The sequence below is a fragment of the Macrobrachium nipponense genome, chromosome 28 (genome assembly GCF_015104395.2).
Source record: "Macrobrachium nipponense isolate FS-2020 chromosome 28, ASM1510439v2, whole genome shotgun sequence".
NCBI lineage: Eukaryota > Metazoa > Arthropoda > Malacostraca > Decapoda > Palaemonidae > Macrobrachium > Macrobrachium nipponense.
The window spans coordinates 55,361,961-55,386,708 of record NC_087217.1 but is presented as its reverse complement, the minus strand read 5'-3'; the positions used below and the strand labels follow the sequence as shown (position 1 = coordinate 55,386,708).

The 24,748-nt window shown below is 42.1% G+C and overlaps 1 protein-coding gene across 2 annotated transcripts in view; it reads right to left on the bottom strand.

The window, feature by feature from the left end:
- LOC135201750 (endothelial differentiation-related factor 1-like) overlaps positions 1-24,476 on the bottom strand; it is a 40,483-nt gene extending 16,007 nt beyond the window's left edge. The window contains exons 1-5 of one of the 2 annotated variants that reach the window (XM_064230973.1): positions 24,135-24,476; positions 19,598-19,649; positions 19,122-19,282; positions 14,567-14,660; positions 14,405-14,467 (exon numbers count right to left, since the gene is read on the bottom strand). In XM_064230973.1, coding sequence (XP_064087043.1) covers positions 14,406-14,467; positions 14,567-14,660; positions 19,122-19,282; positions 19,598-19,649; positions 24,135-24,212 — 447 coding nt within the window. In that variant the 5' untranslated portion in view covers positions 24,213-24,476 and the 3' untranslated portion in view covers position 14,405. The remainder of the gene's footprint in view (positions 1-14,404; positions 14,468-14,566; positions 14,661-19,121; positions 19,283-19,597; positions 19,650-24,134) is intronic. The other variant, XM_064230972.1, reaches the window with a different exon arrangement.
- Between the last annotated feature and the right edge of the window lie 272 nt (positions 24,477-24,748).

The window sequence follows — 24,748 nt, the reverse complement described above, 5'->3', positions numbered from 1 at the left end:
ATTTTTCATCATCTGTTAGACCTGTAATATTCCTGACATCTTTGATTAAAGTCGAAAAATCAATTTAGTTTTAGTAGAATTACACATCAAAATAGACAGCCTCCTTTGTAAAGTTGTATGGATTGTGAACTTGGATGAATGACTACTAAACCTGTTTCCGTCAATTTTGCCATGTTTTGTTTTGTTTGTATGGTGTTTTTATGTTGCATGGAACCAATGGTTATTCAGCAACGGGACCAATGGCTTTACGTGACTTCCAAACCACGTCAAGAGTGAACTTCTATCACCAGTAATATACATCTCTCACTCCTCTATGGAATGGCCGAGAATCGAACTCGCGACCACCGAGGTGGGATGCCAACACCATAACAACCACACCACTGAGGCGCTGTCAATTTTGCCCTTGGAATTAAATAGTATTCACAGTACAAAATACATATATTACTACTAATCTCTTGTCTGGAGACATCATAAACAGTGATTTCTTGACCTTTACCCTGCAAATAAGCTTCCAGATAACCCTCAGCTGCATAGTCTTGAATTTCACGAGTCCCCATATAACGCCGACCTCCCCGTGTACAGATAGCATGTTTTAGGTAGACGAAAATGGCAATTTGTCGAAAATTGCATTTTTCCTAACTATACAAACCTGAGGTCCTTTACAATAGGAAGGTAACTAGCTGCAGCGGGAAAAGTCATAAGCTTCGAACAAGGGAGTTCGGTAGTTAACTGCCTGTCCGACAGTGCGCGCGCCGCGCGACTGGGAGGTGAAGAATCACTTTTGCTTTAGGGCCAGGAAAAATGCAAAGTGAGGGGTGGCATGAGGTGGGACTATGTGTAAAGAACCTCAGGTTTGTATAGTTAGGAAAATACAATTTTCGACAAATTGCCATTTGTTCCGATACGAATACAAACCCTCTGTCCTTTACAATAGGAAGACTCACTTCTTGGTGGGAGGAATCTGAGTCTTAAGAACAGACTGGTGTTCGCCCAACCTTGGATTCCCTCCCTGGTCGTAAGAGCAGAGGGAGGGATCCTAGCCTTTGCCCAATGATTGGGGTATGTACTGCAGGATCAATGGTCAGACCTCTGGACCCAAGTAATAAGAGGGAGGCAAGCGTAACTCTTAAAACTAGCAAGCAAGAACTTGTTCCCATTGCAAGAGGCAATATAAAGTCATGGGTTTGTCTCTTGTTGGCTTCCGCTTCCCCACCCTTGTTGGGGGAAGTGGTGGATATTCGCTCCTATCCCTAATGAAAGGGATAGGATGGGGCTCAGTCGAGTAGCTCACCTGCATCTTATCCTGCTCCAGCGAAGTGACGACTGCGTCCCTCTGCCCACAGGTAGAGGGGGAGAAAAAGATGGGGAAGAGAAGCCAGTCACTCTCTCATTCACTCATCCATTCATCAGTCACACCAGGATTCGATGCTGTTCTGTCCGCTCGGGTGCTGGGGTAAGCTACACAACGTGTAGAGCAGCCACCACAGGTCCCAAGGAAAAAGTGTCCAAAGACCTGTGGGCAATATCCCGAAGGTAGAAGGACGTGAAGGTGGTCTGGTTAGACCAGACCCCTGCCTTCAGAACCTGCGCCAAGGAGAAGTTCTTGTGGAACGCAAGGGAAGGACCAATACCTCTGACATTGTGGGCTCTCGGACGAAGGGTACGGATGTCATCACTACCATCAGCTTCGTACGCCCTCCTGATCACCTCACACAGCCAGAAAGAAAGTGTGTTCTTGGATACTTCTTTCTTGGTCACAATGGTGCTAACGAAGAGGCGTCGGACACTCAGGCCTGAGGTGCCGAGTTCTCTTCAGATAGCGCCCTAGCGCCCTCACAGGGCAAAGCAGCATCTCATCCGTATCGTTGTTGGTGAAATCCATTAGGGAGGGGATTGTGAAAGACTCGAACCGGTCGTCAGGGACCGAAGGATTCTGAGTCTTAGCTACGAAGTTCGGGACGAAATAGAGCGTCACAGATCCCCATCCCCTGGTATGTTTTACGTCGAAGTTAAGACCATGAAGTTCCCCTACTCTCTTCGCCGATGCCAGGGCCAGCAAGAAGAGGCTCTTGAGGGTCAGATCCCTGTCTGAAGACTCTCGGAGTGGCTCGAAGGGTCTTCGAGTCAGGCTCCTAAGGACGAGAGTCACATCCCACCCCGGGGGCCTGAGTTCCCTGGGTGGGCAAGACCTCTCAAAGCTCCTCATAAGCAAGGAGATCTCGAATGAATCAGATATCCACTCCCCTCAGTTTCAAGACTGTGGGGACAGAGAGGAGCTTGTCTCGGCAAAGAAAAACGAGGAAATCCGCTACCTGCTGAAGAGTGGCTCTGAGAGGAGATAGACCCCGTCTACGACACCAACCACAGAAGACGGCCAACTTTCCCTGGTACACAGCTGCAGAGGATTGTCTGACGTGTCCAGCCATCTCTGTTGCTGCTATGCGAGAAAAGCCTCTTGCTCGCAAGAGATGGTGGATAACAGCCAGCCGTGAAAATGTAGAGACTGGACTGTCCGGTGGTACCGTTCTACGTGTGGCTGGACGAGAAGGTTGTGCCAAGGGGGAATCTCTCTTGGTGCTTCTGCAAGCAGAGCCAGCAGGTCTGGATACAAGGATCATCCTGAGATTCGGGGTAGCCAGCACTCGCCTGATCACCTTGCGAATCAGGCAGAACGGGGGAAAGGCGTACGCGAAGAGGTTGTCCCACGGGTGTTGAAGAGCGTCCTCTGCAGCTGCCCATGGGTCCGGCACGGCTGAAAAGAAAACCTGAAGTTTCCTGTTGTGCCAGTTGGTGAACAGATCCACTACTGGACGTCCCCACAGGTTGAAGAGCCTTTCCGCCACGTCTGAGTGTAGGGACCATTCGGTCCCTATCACTTGATCCCGACGGCTGAGCTTGTCTGCTACTACGTTCCTCTTGCCTGGAATGTAGCGGGCTGACAGCTCTACCGAATGGGCCACGGCCCACTCGTGCACCTGCAGCGTCAACTGGTGCAACGGGAAGGACACTAGGGCCCCCTGTTTGTTGACGTATGCCACTACCGTGGTGTTGTCACACATCAACACCACCGAGTGTCCCATCAAGCGATCCTGGAACTCTTGGAGCGAGAGGAACGCTACCTTGAGCTCCTGGACATTGATGTGAAGGTGCTTGTCGTGATGGTCCCACACTCCTGCAGTCAGCAACTCCTCCAGGTGTGTGCCCCATCCCTCGGTGGACACGTCTGAGAACAGCAACATCTCCGGGGTGTGTGTGTGTGTGTGCAGAGAGGCACACCTCTTAAGAGGTTTCTGTCGTCCAGCCACCAGGCTAGGTCCTGCCTCACCTCCTCCGTGAGGGACACGGGGAAGTACGGTGGGTCCTCTGCCTGTGACCAACTCTCCTTTAGTCTCCAGTGAAGAGACCGCAGGTGAAGACGCCAGTGAGGGACTAACTTCTCGAGTGACGACAAGTGGCTGATCACGACCTGCCACTGCTGAGCTGACTGTTCCTGCCGAGACAGGAACCGGTCGGCTGCCTCCCTGAATCTGCTGATCCGCGAGTCTGCAGGGAAGACTCGCCCTGCTACTGTGTCGATCAGCATACCCAGGTACTTCATCCTCTACTTGGGTTCGAGGTCGGACTTCTCGAAGTTCACCACGATCCCCAGATTGCAGCAGAACTCGAGAAGTCAATCCCTGTCCCGTAGCAACTGCGAGCGGGAGCTCGCCAGGACTAACCAGTCGTCGAGATACCTCAGAGGACGTATCCCAGACGAGTGGGCCCAAGCAGACACCAGCGTGAACACTCGCGTGAACACCTGTGGGGCGGTTGAAAGACCGAAGCAAAGTGCCCTGAATTGGTACAACGTCCCGTCGAGGATGAAGCGGAGGTACTTCCTGGAGGATTGATGGACGGGTATCTGGAAATATGAGTCCTTCAAATCCACTGAAAGGATGAAATCGTTCTCCCTGATAGAGTCGAGCACGGAACGTGCTGTCTCCATCGTGAACCGAGACTGGCGAACGAATCGGTTCAGGGAAGAGAGATCTATCACCGGGCGCCAGCCCCCCGAAGACTTCTCCACCAGGAAAAGGCGGCTGTAGAAGCCCGGTGACCGATCCCTGACGATCTCCATAGTTCCCTTGCTCAGCATGGCTTGGACTTCCTGTCGAAGGGCTACGTCCTTTGATGTTCCAGGAACGTAGGTCTGAAGATGGACCGGGTTGGAGGTGAGGGGTGGCGGAGACTCGAAGGGTAGTAGATATCCCTCCCGAAGGACATCTACTATCCAGGTCTCCGCACCGTAGCGCTGATATATTGCCCAATGGCTCGCGAGGCAACCCCCCCTTCCGGCAGCAGGTGAGGGGGAACGCCGTCCCTAGCATTTCTCGCCTCTCTTCGACTTCTTCTCTGCTCCTCCTCGTGGAAAGGAGGGCTAGGAGGGGGGCTGATGGCGACCTCTCCTGGCAGAAGTCGAAGGCAGAGTCTTTCCTCGGGGCTTCGACGATGCAACCGTCTTAGCAGCCGAGGAAGCGCTAACCAAGCTCTTGGGTTTGGCCGCAGTCGATCAAGGCTGCCCAGAAGCCTTCGATACTGCCTGGTGTACCAGACTGTCACTGACATCAGCGCGCCGTCGTTCCACCGCAGCGTCCACCATCTCTCTTGGGAAGAGAGAGGAGGAACTCCGCACTGGTCCGTTGCGAAGGCCCAATGCCGCCTCACGCCCAACCGCCCTGGACACTCGGGCGAGGACTGCGTCCCTACACCTAAGTACCAGGTTGGCCCACAGGTTTACCGTCTGGTGGGCAAGGTGGGAGATTGCCCTACCCCCAGACTGGCATAGCCTCCTGAAAGCCGGGTCACCTTCAGGAGTGATATTCCCAGAGGTGGCCGCAACCTTGGAAACTGTCCAGCCAGGGTTAGTAGGAGGGGTTACCCCTCGCACGGGGGGGGGGGGGGGGGGGGGAGCCCCACCCCAAGCGAACGGAAGACCCCGAATACGTACAGTTATACGTTGGGGTATCTCGCCCCCTCCTCTACGCTCGACAGATCGGGCGAAGAGAAGGAACGAGAAACCCCCCCCGGAAGGGGAAAGAGCTATACGCGGGAGCTGAGCCGGGGGCAGGAAGGAAGACGACGTGTCTGTGACCAAGGGAGTCGCTGGAGAGCTTTCCGACGACTCCTTGGCAGGCTTACGTCTCTTCCTCCTACCTTTGTACAGCACCCACTGCTCCTCCGACCAATTAACACAAAAATTACAGGGCTCGGCCCGAGAGCATTCACGCCCCCGGCACCGAGCACAATACACATGGGGATCCACCTCGGGGAAGAAGCGAAAGACCCCGCACTTACGGCCCTCCACACCAGGGCAAACTGCGGCTGATGGGGGGCGCAGGAACAGCTCCAATTCACGAGGATCCATTATTAATGTAAAAGTAATAAAGAAAGTAACATGTACTTACAGTAATCCTTCACACACAAACAAACCAAGTTGAGAAACACAACAAAAGCATACGACGAAGAAGCGGGCAGAGAGCGATGAAGAACACGTCCTCCACCAACGCGGCGCGCCCACTGTCGGACAGGCAGTTAACTACCGAACTCCCTTGTTCGAAGCTTACGATCGTTCCAGCTGCCGCTAGTTACCTTCCTATTGTAAAGGACCAAGGGTTTGTATTCGTATCAGAACAAATAAATGTTACGATCAAATTATCTGTATTTTGTGCATAAATTACACTTATATGTTGGGAAAAAGATACAGAAAGCCCAAACTAATGCCTATTAAACAAAGGAATTTATTCCTTATTATTTATCTAATGGTTCCCACCCAAAATAATTAACTGTTATTAGGCAACTCAAGGAGTCGCTGACTTGGATTTTTCAGCCATAGTACCCCTTGAAATGAGGTTATTATGATATAACAAAGTTTCATGTATACTTACCTGGCAGGTATATATATAGCTATATTCTCTGTTCGCTACTGGCAAATTTCAAAACTCGCGGCAACCGCTAGATCACTGGTAGTTCAGGTGATCGCCACCCCGCTCCCGTGGCGCTGGTGCTCGGAATCATTCCCATTTTCCTCAGATTTTTCTCTGAACCCTGTCTTCTGAGGGGAGGTGGGTGGGAATTTAATTATATATACCTGCCAGGTAAGTATACATGAAACTTTGTTATATCATAATAACCTCATTTTCATGTATGACACTTACCTGGCAGGTATATATATAGCTGATTGACACATTTGGAGGTGGGTCAAAGACAGCAACATTGTAAGAGTTTTTAAAATTTAAAATTCAAAATACTCTTAGATTCCTTACCTGCTAAGGTAGCTGACTTCAGCATTCCTGCCTCTTAGCCTGCTAAACCTTTGTAGCTTCCAACTAGGACGTGACCTATTAGTTGATGAAGCTAATTACAAGGGTCTGACAACTGGACGGGACCAATTTGTTGACAGGAAACCCTAGCCCTCTCTTACCACGGGCATTCATGCTAGGATAAGTTAGACCACCTGAACCACACATAAAACTAACCTAACACACTACACTTCACAGACTGAAGAGGAAATAACCCTCTCAGACAACCATAAAAACAACACCACTTCATTAAAATACCTAGCATGTTAGTAAGTTATGGGGTGGAAATTCCTTTGCCCAATACTGCTCTGAGGATACATATGGACCCAACGTTTGACAATTGTCAAACGTTGTTTTGACGTTTCTAAGGTAATGACTTGCAAACACTGATTAGTCCTCCAAAACGTCGTTTCAATGATATCTTGAGGGCCATATTCTTTTTAAAAGCCAAGGAAGTAGCTACTGCTCTCACTTCGTGCGCCTTAACCTTAAGGATGCCGAAATTTTCTTCTTGGCATAACATATGAGATTCTTTAATTAGTTCCCTAAGGAAAAAGGCAATAGCATTTTTGGTCATTGCTCTGCTAGGATTCTTCACAGAGCACCACAGTGATTCTGAAGTTCCTCTAATCTTACTGGTTTTCTCCATATAATAGCGCAATGCCCTTACTGGACAAAGAACTCTCTCTTGTTCCTGTCCTACTAAATCTGAAAGACCCATAATTTCAAGACCTTGGCCATGGATGAGCTGGATTCTCGTTCTTGGCCAAGAACCCCTCCTGAAAGTGAGCAAACCGCCTTGGTCATGTTTCCAGCCAATATGTTTGCTATTGCTTGCAGCTCACTCACCCTTTTTTTTAGCTGTGGCCAAGGCCACCAAAAAAGATGGTCTTTTTCGAGATATCTCTCAACGAGGCTTGATCCATCGGTTCGAACTTACTAGTTCCTAAGAATTTCAGGCCACATCGAGATTCCAGGAAGGCGCTCTGTATTGGAGTTCCTTCCTTGTTCCTCCAAAAGGACCTTATGAGGTCTCTCAGATCTAGATTATTTGTAATATCTAAACCTCTATGTAAACTAAATACTGAGGCCAACATACTCCGATACCCTTTAATCGTCTGAGTTGACAATCCTATTTCCTTCTTTAAATATAAAAGGAAGTCGGCAATTTGGGTCACAGAGGTACTGGATGAAGAAATCTTCCTACTCTTGACACCACTTACGAAAGATTTCCCACTTCGCCTGGTACACCTTAATAGTAGAGGCTCTTCTAGCTCCGGCCACCGCTCTGGCCGCCTCTCTAGAAAACCCCCTCGCTCTGACGAGGGTGTTCTTGTGGTACCTGTTGAAGTGAAAAAAGGGGGCATGTTTGAGTAGATCTACTCTTGCTGGAAGTGTCCTTGGCTACATCTATTGTCCATTCCAGTACCTCTGTGAACCAATCTCGGGGTGCCGCCTATAGTAGAGCTATTAGGAGTCATTCTTGTCCCTTGACTCTCCCTGAATTTCTTTCAAAACCTTTCCTAATATCTTGAACGGGGGAAAAGGCGATACACGTCTAGCCCCGTCCAATCTAGAAGAAAGGCGTCTACTGCGACTGCTTGACGGTCTGGGACTGGAGAGCAATAAGTCGTCAATCTCTTTGTCATTGCTGTCGCAAACAAGTCCACCACTGGGCGACCCCATAATTTCCACAGACTCTGGCATACTTCTAGATGAAGAGTCCATTCTGTTGATAGAAGTTGACCTTCCCTGCTCAACAGGTCCGCTCTCACATTCTTCTCCCTTGAATGAATCTGGTGAGAAGGGTTACGTTTTCCTTCTCTGCCCAAAGAAGGATCTCCTCCGCCAACTTGCAAAGAGAGATTGAATGTGTCCCTCCTTGTTTGCGGATGTACGCCAGAGCTGTGGTATTGTCCGCGTTGACTTGCACCACCTTGTTGCGAATCACCGCGTTGAACTCTTTCAAAGCCAAGAAAATCGCCATCAGTTCCTTCCTGTTTATATGCCAAGCCGCTTCCTCCTTGCTCCAACGACCTGAAACTTCTTGATGTCCGAGAGTCGCTCCCCAGCCTGCGTCCGACGCGTCTGAGAACAATACATGGTCTGGGTTGGTTCTTTTGCTGGAGCGACGCTCCTTCGCTAACTTCCCCGGAGTTAGCCACCACCGCAATTCCTCTTTGATCTTGCGAGGAATTCGAAACAGGAAGGAATCTGGTTGCGATTTTCTTGGCCAGAATTGGTTCAAAAATATTTGTAGGGGTCTCATGTGAAGCCTTCCTAGAGAAACGAACCGTTCCAGGGACGAGAGGGTGGGTCCCAGTAAGCTCATCCACTCTCGTGCCGAACATTGTTTCTTTCTCTAGAAAGGCTTGAACTTCCGGATGCACTGCTCTTGTCTGTTGGGAGACGGAAAAGCCCGAAAAGTCACTGAGGAGATCAGAATCCCCAAATAAACTAGCTCCTGATTGGGGGTCATATTCGACTTTTCTAAATTCACCATCAGCCCTAACTCTTTCGTTAATGTTAACGTCATTTCTAAGTCCTCCAGACATTGCTTTTCTTGATTGGGCTCTTATGAGCCAATCGTCCAGGTATAGAGACACTCTTATTCCTAGAATGTGTAGCCACTTCGCCACGCTTGCCATCACTCTTGTAAAAACTTGTGGGGCTGTGCACAGTCCAAAGCAGAGGGCTTTGAACTGAAAGACCCTGTTCTGGATCACAAATCTCAGGTACTTCCTGGATCCTGCATGAATTGGGATATTTGAAAAATATGGCGGTCTTATGAAGGTCCAGGGTAACCATCAGATCCCCTGGACGTACCGCTGCCAGTTACTGAATCGGTCGTCTCCATCGTAAATTTTTGTCTTCTCCACAAATAAGTTGAGTTGACTTACGTCCAGTAATGGTCTCCATCCCCCCGAGGATTTCGCTACTAAAAACAGCCGGTTGTAAAATCCCTGAGATAAGTGATCCAGAACAGGTTCTATTGCTCCTTTCTTGAGATAGAAAGTACTTGTTCTTGTAGTGCTTCTTGTTTCCCTGGATCGCTGTAGTGAGCTCCAAGCTCTCTTTGGCGATGTCGCAAGAGGTGGTCTCTTCAGAAAAGGATTTTGTACCCTCTTTGGCCACCTTGACGACCCAAGGATCTGCTCCCTTTTCTTGCCAAATCTCCCAAAACTTCTGGAGTCTGGCACCTACTGATGTCTGAAGGACTTGTTGTTCATTGTTTACTACTGGGTTTCGAACCCCTCTTGGACGGAGCTCTTCTTGCTCTGAAGGAAGGACGAGAAAAGGACTTGCCTCGAAAGGGCTGACTAGCTTGTCTTGATTCCTTAGGCGTCTTCTTAACCACCTTGTTGGGTAAAAATTTTCTTACCGAAGAAGTTAACAGATCCTGCGTCGCCTTCTGAGTTAGGGAAAGCGAAATATCCTTGATAATATCCGCAGGAAATAACTGATCCGAAAGTGGGGAATAAACCAATTCGGATTTCTGGGCGTTAGAAAAACACCCTTAGCAAGCAAAGAGCATAGGATGACCTCTTCTTTAAAACTCCTGCGGTGAAAAGAGATGCTTACTCATTCGCGCCATCCCTTAAGGCTTTGTCCATGCAGGACATAATACTGCTTGGGAGTTGAGAAGCCGTTGATTCATTATTTTCCACTGTTCGTCCCAGAGCCCCCAAGGACCAATCAAGAAAATTGAAAACCTCGAAAGTCCGGAAAATCCCTTTCAAGAGATGATCTAACTCTGATGGAGACCACCACATTTAGCCGAATTCAAAGCATGTCTGCTGGGAAAAACTGTCAAACAATGTTGGAAAAATCCCCCTGGGAGGAGGCAGGAACTCCCAGCCGAGATTTTGTTCCCCGTCGCATACCAAATTCCGGACTTCGATGCCAATTTGGCTGGAGGGAAAGAGAACACAGTCTTGCCCGCTTCCCTCTTTTCCTTCAACCACGTATCAATTCTTTGAAGAGCCTTCTTAGCCGTAATCGAAAACTTCATCTTCAAAAACGAGGACTTCTTCGGAGTTTTATTCTTGGAGAATTGAGAAAGGGGTGATGTCGGAGCTGCAGGCTGAAATCCCCTTCAAAAAAGTGAAAGAAGGCAATTCGTTAATTTCTTGTAGTCTGAAGAAGGTGCTTCACCATCTTTTTCTTCCTCAGAGTCTAAGTCTTCTATCTCCTCTTCTGCCGAAGACACATCCTGTAAACCAAGGTCTTGCTGCAGAAAATCTTCTCCAACCTCGCGGGAAGAAGCCGGCTCCTGCCGCCTGCGTCCTTCTGAGCTCCGAGGTTGCGTCCTGCGTCCTGTTCCGGAAGCTTGCGTCCTGCGTCCTGTTCCGGAAGCTTGCGTCCTGCGTCCTGCTCCGGTAACTTGCGTCCTGCTTCCTGTTCTCGTAACTTGCGTCCTGCGTCCTGCTCCCGTAACTTGCGTACTACCCGAGACTCCGAAGCGTGATGAGAAGGAGGCAAACCATCATGCGTCCTTTTAGATGACTTGACGGGGAGAGATGCGTCCTTACGCCTCGTAGGAGGATGTTCCAATGTTCCCCACGATTTAACTAAATCGGCTAACCTTCCTTGCATCTCTTCAAGGAAGTTCCTAGTCTCTGTTTCCTGGCGGGAAGTCTGAGCAAGCGGAGAACCACGACGAGAAGGATCATTAAATTGAGAAATTCGATCCTGAGCTCTACGATAAGGAGAAGATACCGGAGAGACTGCTCCGGATTCAGAAGGAGGGCTCCTATCCAGAGAACCGCCGTATACATGAGGTCTTGCGTCTTGTCTTGACTTAAAGGATCTCCTCCTTTTAAACGGAACCACCTCTTCCTCATCACTAGAAGAGAAAATCTCGGGACTACTCCACCGCTCTTGAGGGTAACGCTCATCTTGAGAAGACGTAGGTCTATGCGTCCTCTTCAGAGGACGCGAAACTTCCGCATAACGTCCATACTTGCCTGACGCAGCACTATCTGTAGAGGAAAAACACTTCCCAGTGTCGCCTTTTCTATGACGCACTGCTGCAGCCTGGGACGCAACAGGACTGCCTGAAGGGACGACTGATCGTAAGGGAACCCCTCTCGCCTCCCTTCGACTGTCGACATGCCTTCTCCCTTGGGTCTGGGAGCTTGGCAGAGGCCTAGGTCTAGGAGCACGAGTGAGACGATCAGCCGCCCCCTCCACTACACTGACACTCTCAAACGTACCCACTTTGTCTGTAAGACGCTGAAATCTGATCGCCCCATTTTGGACGCAAGGGCGGCAAACACTTTCACATAATTAGTTATCCTCAGAAACAGCAGCAGGCGCAGGAGAGACCTGAGGAGAAGGATTAACAACTTCTACTTGGGAAGAAGGGGGAGAAATAACAGAAGTATTCAAGGCCTTACTAGAAGATCCTGACCTCTCACTCCGAGACACCGATCTTCTTACTCTATCCTTTTCTAGTCTCTCAACATATTTCGTGAAAGTCTTCCATCTTCTCATTTAAACTTTCACATCATTACATCTATTATCCCAAGTACACAAAACCTCTCTACACTTCTTACATACTGTGTTTAGGGTCTACCGAGGCTTTCGGCAGTCTCACCTTGCAACCCTTCTTTCATCACACTCGAAATACTACACCAGAATCAGACATTTAATAAGAACTTGCCAATCGCGATTGCCAATCCAACTTTCCAATACGATATCCAATAAACCATCCAAGTACAGCGAAAGTCAGCTAACGAGTTCGAATTCTAGCAGGGAACCAACAACGATGTTGCCGGTTCAGTGGCAGAAAAAATCTGAGGAAAATGGGAATGATTCCGAGCACCAGCGCCACGGGAGTGGGGTGGCGATCACCTGAACTACCAGTGATCTAGCGGTTGCCGCGAGTTTTGAAAATTCTGCCAGTGCGAACAGAGAATATAGCTATATATATACCTGCCAGGTAAGTGTCATACATGAAACTTATACATACAATGTCGCACTCCTATTGTTATATGGGGTTAATACCAAATTCAGGACATAACACATGACTTGTTTATTATATTGCCTCATTTTTTCTTCATCAAAGTAACTGGGTTACTACAGCCTAATCTAATGCCAATCTATCTTCTATCTATATTACTCAGATTTGGGCAAATACAGTTTTCATGTATAAACACAGCCCTGCTGACAGAAAAAAAAATCTTTAGCCATCAACGAAGAATCGACGACATAATATGACTTACCACGCAGTCATTATAATGCAAAACTATATAACTTATCAAAACAAATTCCTATCAGGTTTAAGAAATGAAGGCAAGTAGGTATAACATTGATAAGCCATTACATCAAATATAACTCGGACCTCTCATATTTATATGCCATCGCTAGGCATAAGTCATGACAATATCGATGTGCATTCAAACTTGCATGGCTATGAAATCAGTGTTATAACTGTAGGGTGATTTCAAGTGACTGTTCAGGAGGTAATTTAGTTTGAGCTTTTCATATGACACATGGCTCGACATATAATCTTGTAGGTCTCTAAGGCTGTAATTGGCAAACGTTGCACGAAATTCACCAAGAAATTTTATAAGTTAATCAATTTCTTTTGGTGTTATTCATGAATAAGGTAAGAATGCGTATGCATATTTTCGTTAAGAGCCGAGTCAGCCTATATGATTTATCATTATTAAATGGAATTATCCATATTTGAATTCGCTGTATAATAAACCTCCTGCATGCTTTCTATGAACACACTGAAACTGAATCATAGTAACAGACAAATAATATTTCTGGTGGTCTGTGAGCTCAACCTGCTAAGAATTAAGACAAAGTAATTCATGAAGAGTTACTGGCGTTGAAACCCTTGTGGGTGGAAGTTGGCGATCTATGCTCCAGCCAATCATGACTGGTTATAATATGAAGACGCCTTCATGTTGGAAAAGGTAAACAAAGACCTGCAGTGTTACCAGAGTATTCTTTCACAATTGGAACTATTGGGTGAAGGTAGGTGTATCGAAATACTTGGAGGGAACTGTACAGCTACAATACTAACACTTGGTGAATACTAGAGAGATTCTTTCCCTACCCTTAATATACAAATTAGTTGCTGCTATGTCATACAAACACTGAAGCATGATAATACCTACCTAAACAGGTATATGCAGCACACCATGATGGTTGTCATAATTGCATATGTATGAAACAAAAGGATTGCTATACAAATACTAACCACAAATATCACCTCTTTTCCCCACTACAATTCCTTTTCCACTTTACAATACTTCCGAGGTCATCTGACTGAAAAACATGGTCATGTGAAACTATGGTATAATAATAATAATAGAAATTATGAGAATGCTTTCCCCACTGAATGCTGGAAATTTAATATATCAGCCATTCAAAGAAATCAGAAATATAAAAAGAAATATTGCAGACAAAACAACAATCATCTAAAAACTAAATTTTTTTTTAGTATGAAGTGTCATCAGATTCTCTTGAAAAGTTATATTGTATTAAATGACAGATCAGCATGTCATTGGAATCTGAATGAGTCAAGATTTTTTCAAGCCTCAGCATATATGCCTCAATTACTAAAGTTAAAAGAGAATATCAAAAAGAGTATAAAATGTATCAAAGAAATATGACTGCATGCAGACCTGGACTTGCTACCAGGTAGTGGTTCACGCTTAACCAGAAATCTCATCCTTCCCTGCCTTATACATTCACTATACCTTTTCAGCTTTCTTCATTAACAATCAGGAAAAACACTACATCAAAAGGATGGATACTGACAGACAACATACAAAAAATCTGACATACGTGATTTTAAACAAATGTCTTCCCATCCATCACAATGACCACTTGCAAACTATGAGTTGGATATTATATTCTTTTGTAAAACATGGGGCTTGTTTTCTGTGTAAAATCTAAGTTTTTCTTAAAATTCTTGCTTCTTTGCATACATCTCCACTATCCAGTTACCATCTTTTCAGCCTGCAGGCTGGTTTATATATAATAGAAGAAAAACAATTTTTGGAAGCTTAAAATTACATTCGAAGCTACCCAAGATTTGCCCTTACCTCAGCATCCATTACTTGCATCACCATAGTAACCTAGACTAACTATGAATGTTCCACTTCTTCCTAGTGAGAGATAACATATATAAGGATTTAAGCAAGCTAGAATTCATTATAGTACAGTACTGAAAAATCTTTTGAGATTATGTTGCCATAATTACTTACCAATGGCTCGTTCAATTTTACCAAGGACATTCTGATTTGGGACTGCCTTGCCTTGTTCGTATTCTTGAATCACTTGTGGCTTTTCATTTATATACTGGAAAGAAAAGTTACCAGAACACAAAATTAATAGAACCCTGAAAAATTTTCCATATTTTCTTGCATGACCAAATTCAAATTTGTCCAATGCAAATTTTACCCTTTTGTGAAGAGCACAACAAAATTAATGTAGTTCCACAAACTTCTGTTCCTGGGTTGTGCTCATCCATTAAAACTTCAACTAATCTACCAATCTAACAATGCTGAATTTCAACTCTTCTCTCACTTTAAACAAGTCTGATTAAATGTGAACTTGTTCAAAATACATATGTATTAATATAAAATAAAAAGTCTGAACAAGTCACCAAGTCATTTTTGTACACTCTTGGTGGTTTAACAATGCAGCTGAGGGCGAGACTTAATACTAAGAACCTTTAGTATCCCCCCAAGAGTGCATTAATAAAATAACCACAGCAAGTTCAAAAGATAGTTAGTTAATACTAGGCTGTTTTTCAGAAGTTTAAGTTTTCAGAAAGTATAAAAAAAAGCTGGTCTCACAAAAAGTTCAACTCTGCAATAAATAAGCAGGTCTTTTACAAAAATTATGATATTTGAAAATTATGTCATAAGTCATCCTCTACTTTCAAGTTTAGCACAAAAATAATACTGTCAACTGACCACTATCCAAAAGCACTTTGTAACCTAAAAATAATTATAGTAAATACCTTTGTAAGGCAGTTTATGTAAGGAATCTCCTACAGATATATTAAAGTCAATAGGCATGGAACAAAGTTTTTTCATGTATCTTAAGTGCTATTTGTCTGAACTTGCAAGCATTTGCTATTTTTAAATTAAAACACTATGCAAGTGAATTAAATTAGAGTTTTGCTTGAAAACTTAGGCTTGAATCATTTACAGTTCATACCTAACCTAAGGTCTATGCTAAGCAGACAATTCACAATTAACACACCCTCAACCCTTTAAGCATCTGTTCAAAGTGTACCACAAAATACAAATGGAGAGAACATTTACAATTGTATTATGTACAATCATGGCAATATGTTCTGATAGTGTTCCCCAGCAGTTTTTGTGCACCTTTAAATAAAATACTCCTTTGAAATACAAAGAAAATAAATTTCCTTTAATAATACCAATCAGACAAATTTTGTTTTAAACAAGAGTACAAAAATTTAATAATGATGCAGTTAATAAAAATTTCAAAACAAACCATTAAAACAATGAAAACATAAGTGCTAACTAAATTTTGGTTTCAAAACATTTACAGTATTTATTTTTCTTTTTTTGTATAGTTCTAATTAAAGATAGTTATTGATTCATATCCCAAACATTTTTCATATGCAAGCTAAAATGGAAAGCAGATAAAATTCTATAAATAGTTTTTCTGTGTAAGTATGACATAATGCACGGGTGGGAAAATCAAAATTTTCCCGCCCATGTGTGATGTCATACACAGACAATGATAAAATGGCTAACAAACAAACACCCCCTTCCATCATTGACTGTTAACTACCAAGGCCAGTGGTTCAGGAATTAAGATTGGACAACAGCTTTCGGTTAGCATGATAACTGTCCTTTGTTGTGTATAAAACACAAAAGAGAATTTAGCAGCCTAGATGTACTACTGTTCAACATGATCAACAGATTGCGGCTGCTTCCCTTAAATTTGCCACAGCATTTATGAAAGGATGTCTTCTCCAAGTTAACGCTATAATAATCAACAGATTAAATTCTACTACAAGAAACCACTGTTGACTGAGCAAGAAACCACTGTTGACTGAGCACTATCTAAATAGGTTGGGATTTGTTTTTCTGAACTATTATCTTTCAGAAGGTGAACCCTCTTCACATGGAACAAGCCCGCATGAGCCAGCAACTCGAAATTCAATCTTACAAAGAATATGATGTTCGTTAAAATGAGTAACAGAAGGTAATGGGAAATACAGGAAGAGGAGATGTCTTACACAAAAAAAAAAGAGTATAACAAATTAATATATGAATCATTAAAAATGAAAATGATTAAAATACACAGGGAATTTTATTAGGGTAGTAATCGGTAAGGCCATATTCGTTGCAGGTAACATAAAAATACAATGTAAGGTCAACTTCATTATAGCGGAATAGTTAATACATAAATCTCATTAATAAAAAGCAGAAACTGAAAATGGAAATATTTGGTAACAGCAATCAAATAAGGGGTAGGGAAAATTAGCCTGGCATACCGACTGCTCTGAAACTTTTAAAGAACTTACATTAATTAATGCTGCAATGTATTACAGAACCTTAATTATAACGGCACTTCCATTAACGCTGACATAATTAAAAAAACTTAATATAGCAGTTTATTACACACTACGTATTTTATACTTTGCAGTCAGTTTTACATATGCTATGGGCCTAGGCTAACTATACTAAGCCTATCACAGAACTACAAAACTGTTAATGGTAGACACAGCATAAATGAGGTTTAAGGATTCTGTATGCAATCAAAGCTGTTCTCTAAACAACTTAGACAACTATTAACGATCTTTCATGAATTTAGCAAACAAAGTACTTCAATGACTAGAAACATATTGATGTCCTTCTAGGTTTAACTCAACAACATCAAACCTGTGAAAAAAAAGCAGCTGAATACTGCAGCTCTTTGGAGATGGATGACTCATAGCAGTCTTGGGGATCAAACTGAACACATGAACAATTCAACAGCTCCCAGTAAACTGGCAATGGACAATTCTTCAATCCATAATGCCTAAGTTTAGTATCAAGATGGTTTAAAGAAAACCCAGATTTTACCAAGATTGAATGGCAAGCAGAATCTCCTGATCTGAGCCCAAATGAACATCTTTGGGGCTACATGATTCACTAATAGAATGGCAGTCAAATCCAAACTAAAGAAACCATTGAACAGGCATGCAATTCTATATGAGAATCTCTTTAGTCTGAATGCTATGATACTGTTATGTGGGGGAAAAAAAGAAAAAACTTGTACATTCTATCACGAGAATATTGGGCACAGTAACAAAACAAGAGACAAAATGTACACTAACTGATGTGCATTGGTAAAAAAAATCTTTCTCTATTAAAAAACTAAATCATCATTCAATTCTAATTCTGTTTTCATTAAAACCTTGAAAATGTAGTTCAAGTGATTTAAAAAAAAAAAAAAAAATTAGCCTTCATAAGTAGGTACTAACCTCTAATATTCAATACTAGTACCAACACTCGTTTGAAGAATATCACAGATATAAAAAATATTCCAAAGGGTTTTCAGGAAAAATCAAGTTCTTGTTATAAGATTACTTTTCCTTCTAATTTAGTGACATTCATTTAATTCTGGAAGGCACATAATTTGTTTATCAGGCTAAAAATACGCAGGAATACAGAAAAATAAATTGATTATAATCCTGAATGCTAGTGATTAGCACTTCCCTCTTGCCCTGTTGTCATGGTAATTGCTCTATAGCAAGGAATTATATATTAAGGAAATAAAATGCATTTTCTGCAAGTAGGTCTGCAACAAAGAGGCATTCGTGCACGTGTTGGAGGCGCCTGTTCTCATGATTGTTCTAGAACTGACAGGTGTGATATGGAACTCAACAGGCGCCGACATGTCGTTAGGAACGCAGTGATTTATGATGCAACAGTTCGTCGAGATCCTTCTAAAGGTTCCTGATGGGAATCTGTGATGTTCGTTGTTATGCTCCGCCCCCTTTCAGCCCAGCCTCCAGATCGCCATATATATACGACTGACGAAGTATCAGAGATCAGAGCAGAGACCACCAGTGAGAGATCATCAGAAAGAGACAAGGGAAGAAGGAACAGACAAAGGATAAGAGTAGTAGGCGCTCGAGAAATCGGTTGAGTCGAGTCAAGTCGTCCACAGTGAGAGAGAGACAGAAGTTAAGTCGTCCATAGTCGGAAAGGGAGATATTCTGACGATTGAGCAAGCCTTCAGAGAAGAAACGTCTTACAAGGTGGTTTTGAGGAGTAACCTGCCCTTCAAGTATCAAGAATAGACATTGCTTTCTGCAGTACGGAGTCAAGAAGACGTCTGAAGTTATAGTTCTCCTTTGTGAAGCGGTCGCTTCGAGCATTGATTTTTGACAGCTGCAAAACTGGCCAACAAGTATTTTAATTACCTAAGTTTCCACAGTTCCCGCATTGTAAGATTTTACTTTTGTTAGGTAAACAGGAGAAACTATTCTGCATTTATCTTTGTTAGTAAGCTTGTAAATAAACCTTTGTTCTGTTTGTGTTTCTTTCTATATTCGTATCCCCAGTTTCATCTGTTGGTGTTGAATTCTTTTTGTTTATTATAATATCGAACCTGTAGCAGACCTCTGGGGTTCATGACACCTGTATAGCTGCGAAAGTTACAACTTCACGAGCTACAAGTTACTGCTACATTTGTAGTATATCAAGTGCTTGTCTGAAAGAATCTTAGATTATCAAAACTTACTTCCATGATCAAACAGTACAAAAACTAATATTTTGAACTCACCGTTGCAAGATCTTTTTGTGTCCAATTTTTGGCCTGACGACCCTGCTGAATAAGCCTCCCAACATCAACTGTAATGCGCTCGTGCTTTAATTCTTCAGTCTCCCGATCAAGTTTTGCTGTATTCATTGATGTTCCATGTTGTTTATTGGTAGCTGCGCCATCTGCAAGAGCATCAAAGATATTTAATAATACTGAAGTGGAAAAGTAACAAGCACAGGAATGACTGTCATTACACACAACAGCTTATTTTGTACTTTTAATTGATGGCTAGCCATAGTATTGGATTGAAGATAATAAGCATTATTATTTTCATGTAAATTTTACACTTCTGAATACACACTTTAGAAACATGATAAAATCAAATTATGTATGAATTAAAAACACAAAAGCTACGCACTGTGTAAGGCATAATTATTTAGAAAGACTGGTAGAGACAATTCTAATAAACTGTGGGGAGGGCAACAATTTTAACTTACACTTTGTTGTGGTTTCAACAACTGCTCCCTGTCTCCTAGCCTGATTCACAGCCTGCAATTAAGAACCACCTCTTAAAAAACAAACTCTCATTACCATACATTTCCACATATAATCACCCTCAAAAAGCCAATAGCATCAATAAACACAAAATACACTTACAAATCAGAATGAGAAAATATGCCTCCTTTCATCACACATGATTAAAGAAGTAAATTTCTTCCATCACACATGATTAAAGAAGTAAATTTACAGCAATAGTAACTGGTTCAAAAATTTATGTAAATACGTATATATAATCATATAAACAATCTGCAAGAAACCACCTGAATTTGGTAAAAAACAGTGTGTACCTGTGATAAGTATATACGTATCATTAACACCTCATCAAATAAGTCTACTTCCCACAGCAATCCAGTTCACTGGACATCAGCACCATCAACTTCTAAATATTTTCCATATTAGGCAACAGGCATTGACTGAACCATACACTGGTATGGGCTCCCACTCAATACTAGAGATACAGGGACCAGCACCTAAAAACAAGCCTGACAGGAACATGATAACTCCATAAAGGACTGTCTTACTCTGCATGGTTTCTTTCAGGCACAAGCAGTGAAAGGGGGTTGGTGAAAGGTGCTCATAAGGATAGTTCCAACCACCGACTAACAATGACAATGGAAACCCTTCAGCTAACCAGGAAGATCAATTCCACAGTACAATTACCTGGGATGAAAAAAGTCCAGACTGTGCAGTCAAGGAACTGTCAGAGCATACAAAAGGCACAAACTTTAAGCCTGTACAGAATGAGCTGTGTTGGACACAAGTAGCGGCATGTGAATATCATTGAGGGATATTTGCCCTTAGGGTGGTAAAATAAACATCTTAGGACCGTAATTCTTAGTGGTCCAGGGTGTCCGTGGGCAATATATATGTTAGCACATGGTTTTGAAAGTATAGTTTTGTGATGGGTACCTTATATGAAGCATGTTGTATGTCAGCACTTCCACCAAGTCCATCAAGGATAAAGAATAACAATAATTCTCAAAACAAAGTTGTGTTTTGAAACCACTGCAGCAAAAAAATATCTTGACACAACAATGATTGAATAAAATTCAACAGATACTATACGCATACCCACTGTCCATTATTTATTGCAACACATTTACTTATGTCAGTGTTCATTCTTAGTTACCAGCTAGCTAAGTAACAAGTAACCCATATGAGGAAAAAAAAATGTTCAAAAGCTTTCTAAAAAAAAAAAAAAAAAAAAAAAAAATCCTATGTAAATTTTACATTAAAAAGGTCTGCAAACACAAGGAGGGAATCCATGTAACTGAATAAAAATGTCTTAATCTAACAGGAACATTACCAAACTACACTACGTTAGCCTACACTTAGTGGGGTAGGTATTAATATAAAGATGAGACACTTTTAACAAGATTTTTGTCAAAAGTAAAGTGTTATTAAAATACAGTAATCAGGCTAAAGAGTAGGTATGTATGACTATAAAGATAAGATACTATTAAAACTGTCTTTATAATATTAATATATAAAATGTTACTGAAATAAAAGTCAACTTCACAAAGGGCAAAAGACATTTACTAAGGGAAGCTGAAGAAATCTTTCCAATAGTCTTAGGCTACCTCAATTTTTTAATATGAACTTTAATGCTAAACTTAACAAGATGCCCTTGAGATCTGGTTTTCTGATATGTAACAAAGTTGATGCCCAGAGGATCTGGTTTTATGATAAGTAACGAAGTTCATTCAACTAACAAAAAACATATGCTATCACCTGCACTTGAATATAATCCGGATGCCAGTGTCAAGCAATTCCACAATTCCTAACAGACTATCCTGTACTTTACACTTAACCTGTACTTTACACTTAATATTCATCCTAACAAACTAACCTGTACTTTACAATTAATATTCAATTTAAGGGATTCACCTAAAAATGTATCACACCTCAAATGGTAGCATAACAAAAAAATTATCATAATACTCTAGCAGATAGGTACAGAATACAGCCAAGTTGAGGTCTGTCAAGTTTATGTCACTTAAAAAAAAAACTGTTTTTGGATTCTAACCAGATGTGCCGAAGCCTTACTAATTATGATACTTATTTCACTTTAATATGAAATATACTCTAATATAACAATTTTAAAATTCAAAACCTGCATCAATCACATTTGAAGAGAAAGGGTAGTAAAAAAAAAAAATCATAGAGCAAAATGGGTATACTATATTAAACATCATACACTGCACTCTAATTTTCCGAGTGATTTAAATACCTTTAAAAACATAATGAGATGGCTAGTCTGTACTCAAGAAAATTTACCAAGAGAGACTCAAGTTATGAGGGGCTGACCATGACTGTTTCATCATTCATTATACCTTCTCGTTTAGTCCTGGATTCCATGTGGTACTTTACCCAATACAACTTGTCACCAAACGGAATATTTTCTGCTTCATGTTTATGACTTCTACTTATGTTTACTTTTACTATCTTTTATATTTTTACATTCATCCCCTAGTGGCTGGTACTAGTAAACTGGTAATTACCAAACCAGATAGGCACGGTAGTAGTCTCCAGTTTTATGCTTTGCCATATCTTTACACACACACCTACCAATTTGGGAGTGACCTAAGAAGAAACTGTTTTTGCATACCTCTAGCAACTGATTTAGTTAACAGTCAGCCAGTACGTCAGCCAAGTTGACTGGCTGAATTTTTATGTCAAATTCCACCCAAACCAAAAGCAATGGCTGCACATCTCGTTCCACTGTCTAAATTATTACTGGTCCTAGCTGGTATACTATTGAAATGCTCAATTTATACCGAGGGTAAATTTTCACTTATATACCACAAATATATTCTGGAGCATTTCTAAGGTTTTTGACATTCTTTCAGGTATCAATTTAGTAGTGTTACGAGATACTGGACCCCTTTGTATCCTATAACTATAGGGGACCACAGAGAGAAATTTGGGTCTTTTGTTGAGGAAAAACATGAGCAAAATACAAAATAGTACTCAGAACTAACGTAACTTTGGGTGCCAAGTCTTTACCTGAAACTCCTAACCTAACCTAATTAAGGACACTATTTCAAATTACATATAACAATTGCAACCTAATCTACCCTGGGAACCACGCCACTTGAAAAGGTTCAATGAACATTTTGATTAGAATACTACATGCATGTAGCTATTTCACTCTTTGTTATTGCCTCTACCCAAATTCCTGGATTTCCCAATCTGGTCCTCAATATAATTGCAGAATATGAATGGGGTCCATAATCTCAAATGTCAGAAACTTTCAAAATACACACTACAAAGCTTCTGTGTGAAATTTCACAAATAAACCTAATAGCTAAATAATACAATGAACAAAATTTACATGTCTGTGCCAAAGGAGTCATATTATAACTGCAGTGGCATTTTCTAGCACAATCAGAATGCTGAAGTCCATCGCAACAGATGAAACCTACCACAAGAGAACCAGATGGAATTCAGCTCGTCCAATTAGGCCTACCCATATTTCCAGTTAATCAAACTCAGAAAAGTCAGTGTACTAGGCTAGTTATTGGGCTGCTACCTAAAAAAGGAAGAAAAAATAAAAACATCAGGAGAAAAGAAAAAGCCTGATCAGCAGCACATTCCTATAAAATAAAAAAAAATAAAGGGAACAATATTCATCAGTAAAGGCCAACATCTCAGTAGACCTACCTAGTAGGTAAGAGCTACTACCTAATTTTCAATACCTAGCTTAATGTGTTTTTAGTATTTAGCTAAGTAAGGAGACTTAAGAATACAAGGAAAACATTCCAATAACCTATCAGCAGCTGATGATTAAGTATAAAAATAAATTCTAGGTGTACCTCAGCCCTGAACTGATATTACTATAGTATACTAGGCTAGTAGGCCAATTGGAATTAGGCCTAGCCTAAATCATCAAATGCACAATTCAGGTTGAACAACATCCTAAGCAAAGTAACAAGCGGAACTTTGGTCGGTCCTCTTTGGTTAAACTCTACCTGGTTTAACTACAACTTATGCTATGTTGGAATGTGCACCCAAGGCTAGGCCTAGCCATGTAGCCTAAGCTAATCAGGCCTAGTCCATGTTCTTTCAATTAGCCCTATACAGTAAATATAGTCCAGAGAATGCTAATCATTGAACATATAAAGTTATAAGACTTATTGCCGATTTTGTGTAGCCATCAGGAAAATACAGGTAACGTCGATAGCTCAATGTGGTAGGTAGGAAATTCGACGCATGACACATTCTCAGTCTAGCCCACGGCACCTTTTACTTTTTATAATCTCGTCTTACCAATACAGCCCCTGAATGTCACATCCAAATAATCTACCCCCGCCATGCATGGACGTCAAAAGATATGGAATTTCTCGATTGATTAATTGAGCGCATTACATCCTGCGTTTAAAAACGAAATCTTGTAAACATTAGTAATTCAACGTTGCCAATGCGAGTGACGTGAGCCTAGGCCTAGTAAGATGTCCACCGTCCTGTCCTCACCTGTTCACTTTTGAGTTGCGAGGCCTTCTGTGGCTTTTTGCGAAGTACTGTCACGGTGTCCCAGTCGCTGTCAGCCATGGTTATAATTTAAATTTGCAAGGGTCGCTTCGTCGCTTTCCCAATGGTGGTTATCTGCAGCACTTGTCGCTGTACGGATGGCAGCTCCTCCTTTGTGGTGCTCGTCTCAACGTGAGGCAATTATTGATGGGAAGTTTTCTTATTTCCCGTCTGTCGCCTTCGTTTGATAACAATCTTCCCATCAACTCTCAAAACCTGGCGCAATATGTGAAATTTTAGCAGTTTCCAGAGAATACGAGTAAATAATGAGTTGCAAGGAATGGTGCAAACGAGTCAAATCGAAGTCTTGGCTTTTTCTTATTCCCCATCTGTCGCCTCCATCTAATAATAAATTTGCCATGAACTCTCAAATCCTGGCGTAATATATGTGACTTTTGATGTTTCCTGAGAATTTGAGTGAATAACATGTTGCAATGAATGGTGCAAGCAAATCGCCATCGACTACTAGAATATTCGTGCCAAAGGATTTGAAATAAACAATAGATCAATACGACCGGATTCGTATTGCGAAACAATTTGTCACTGATGGAGGTTTA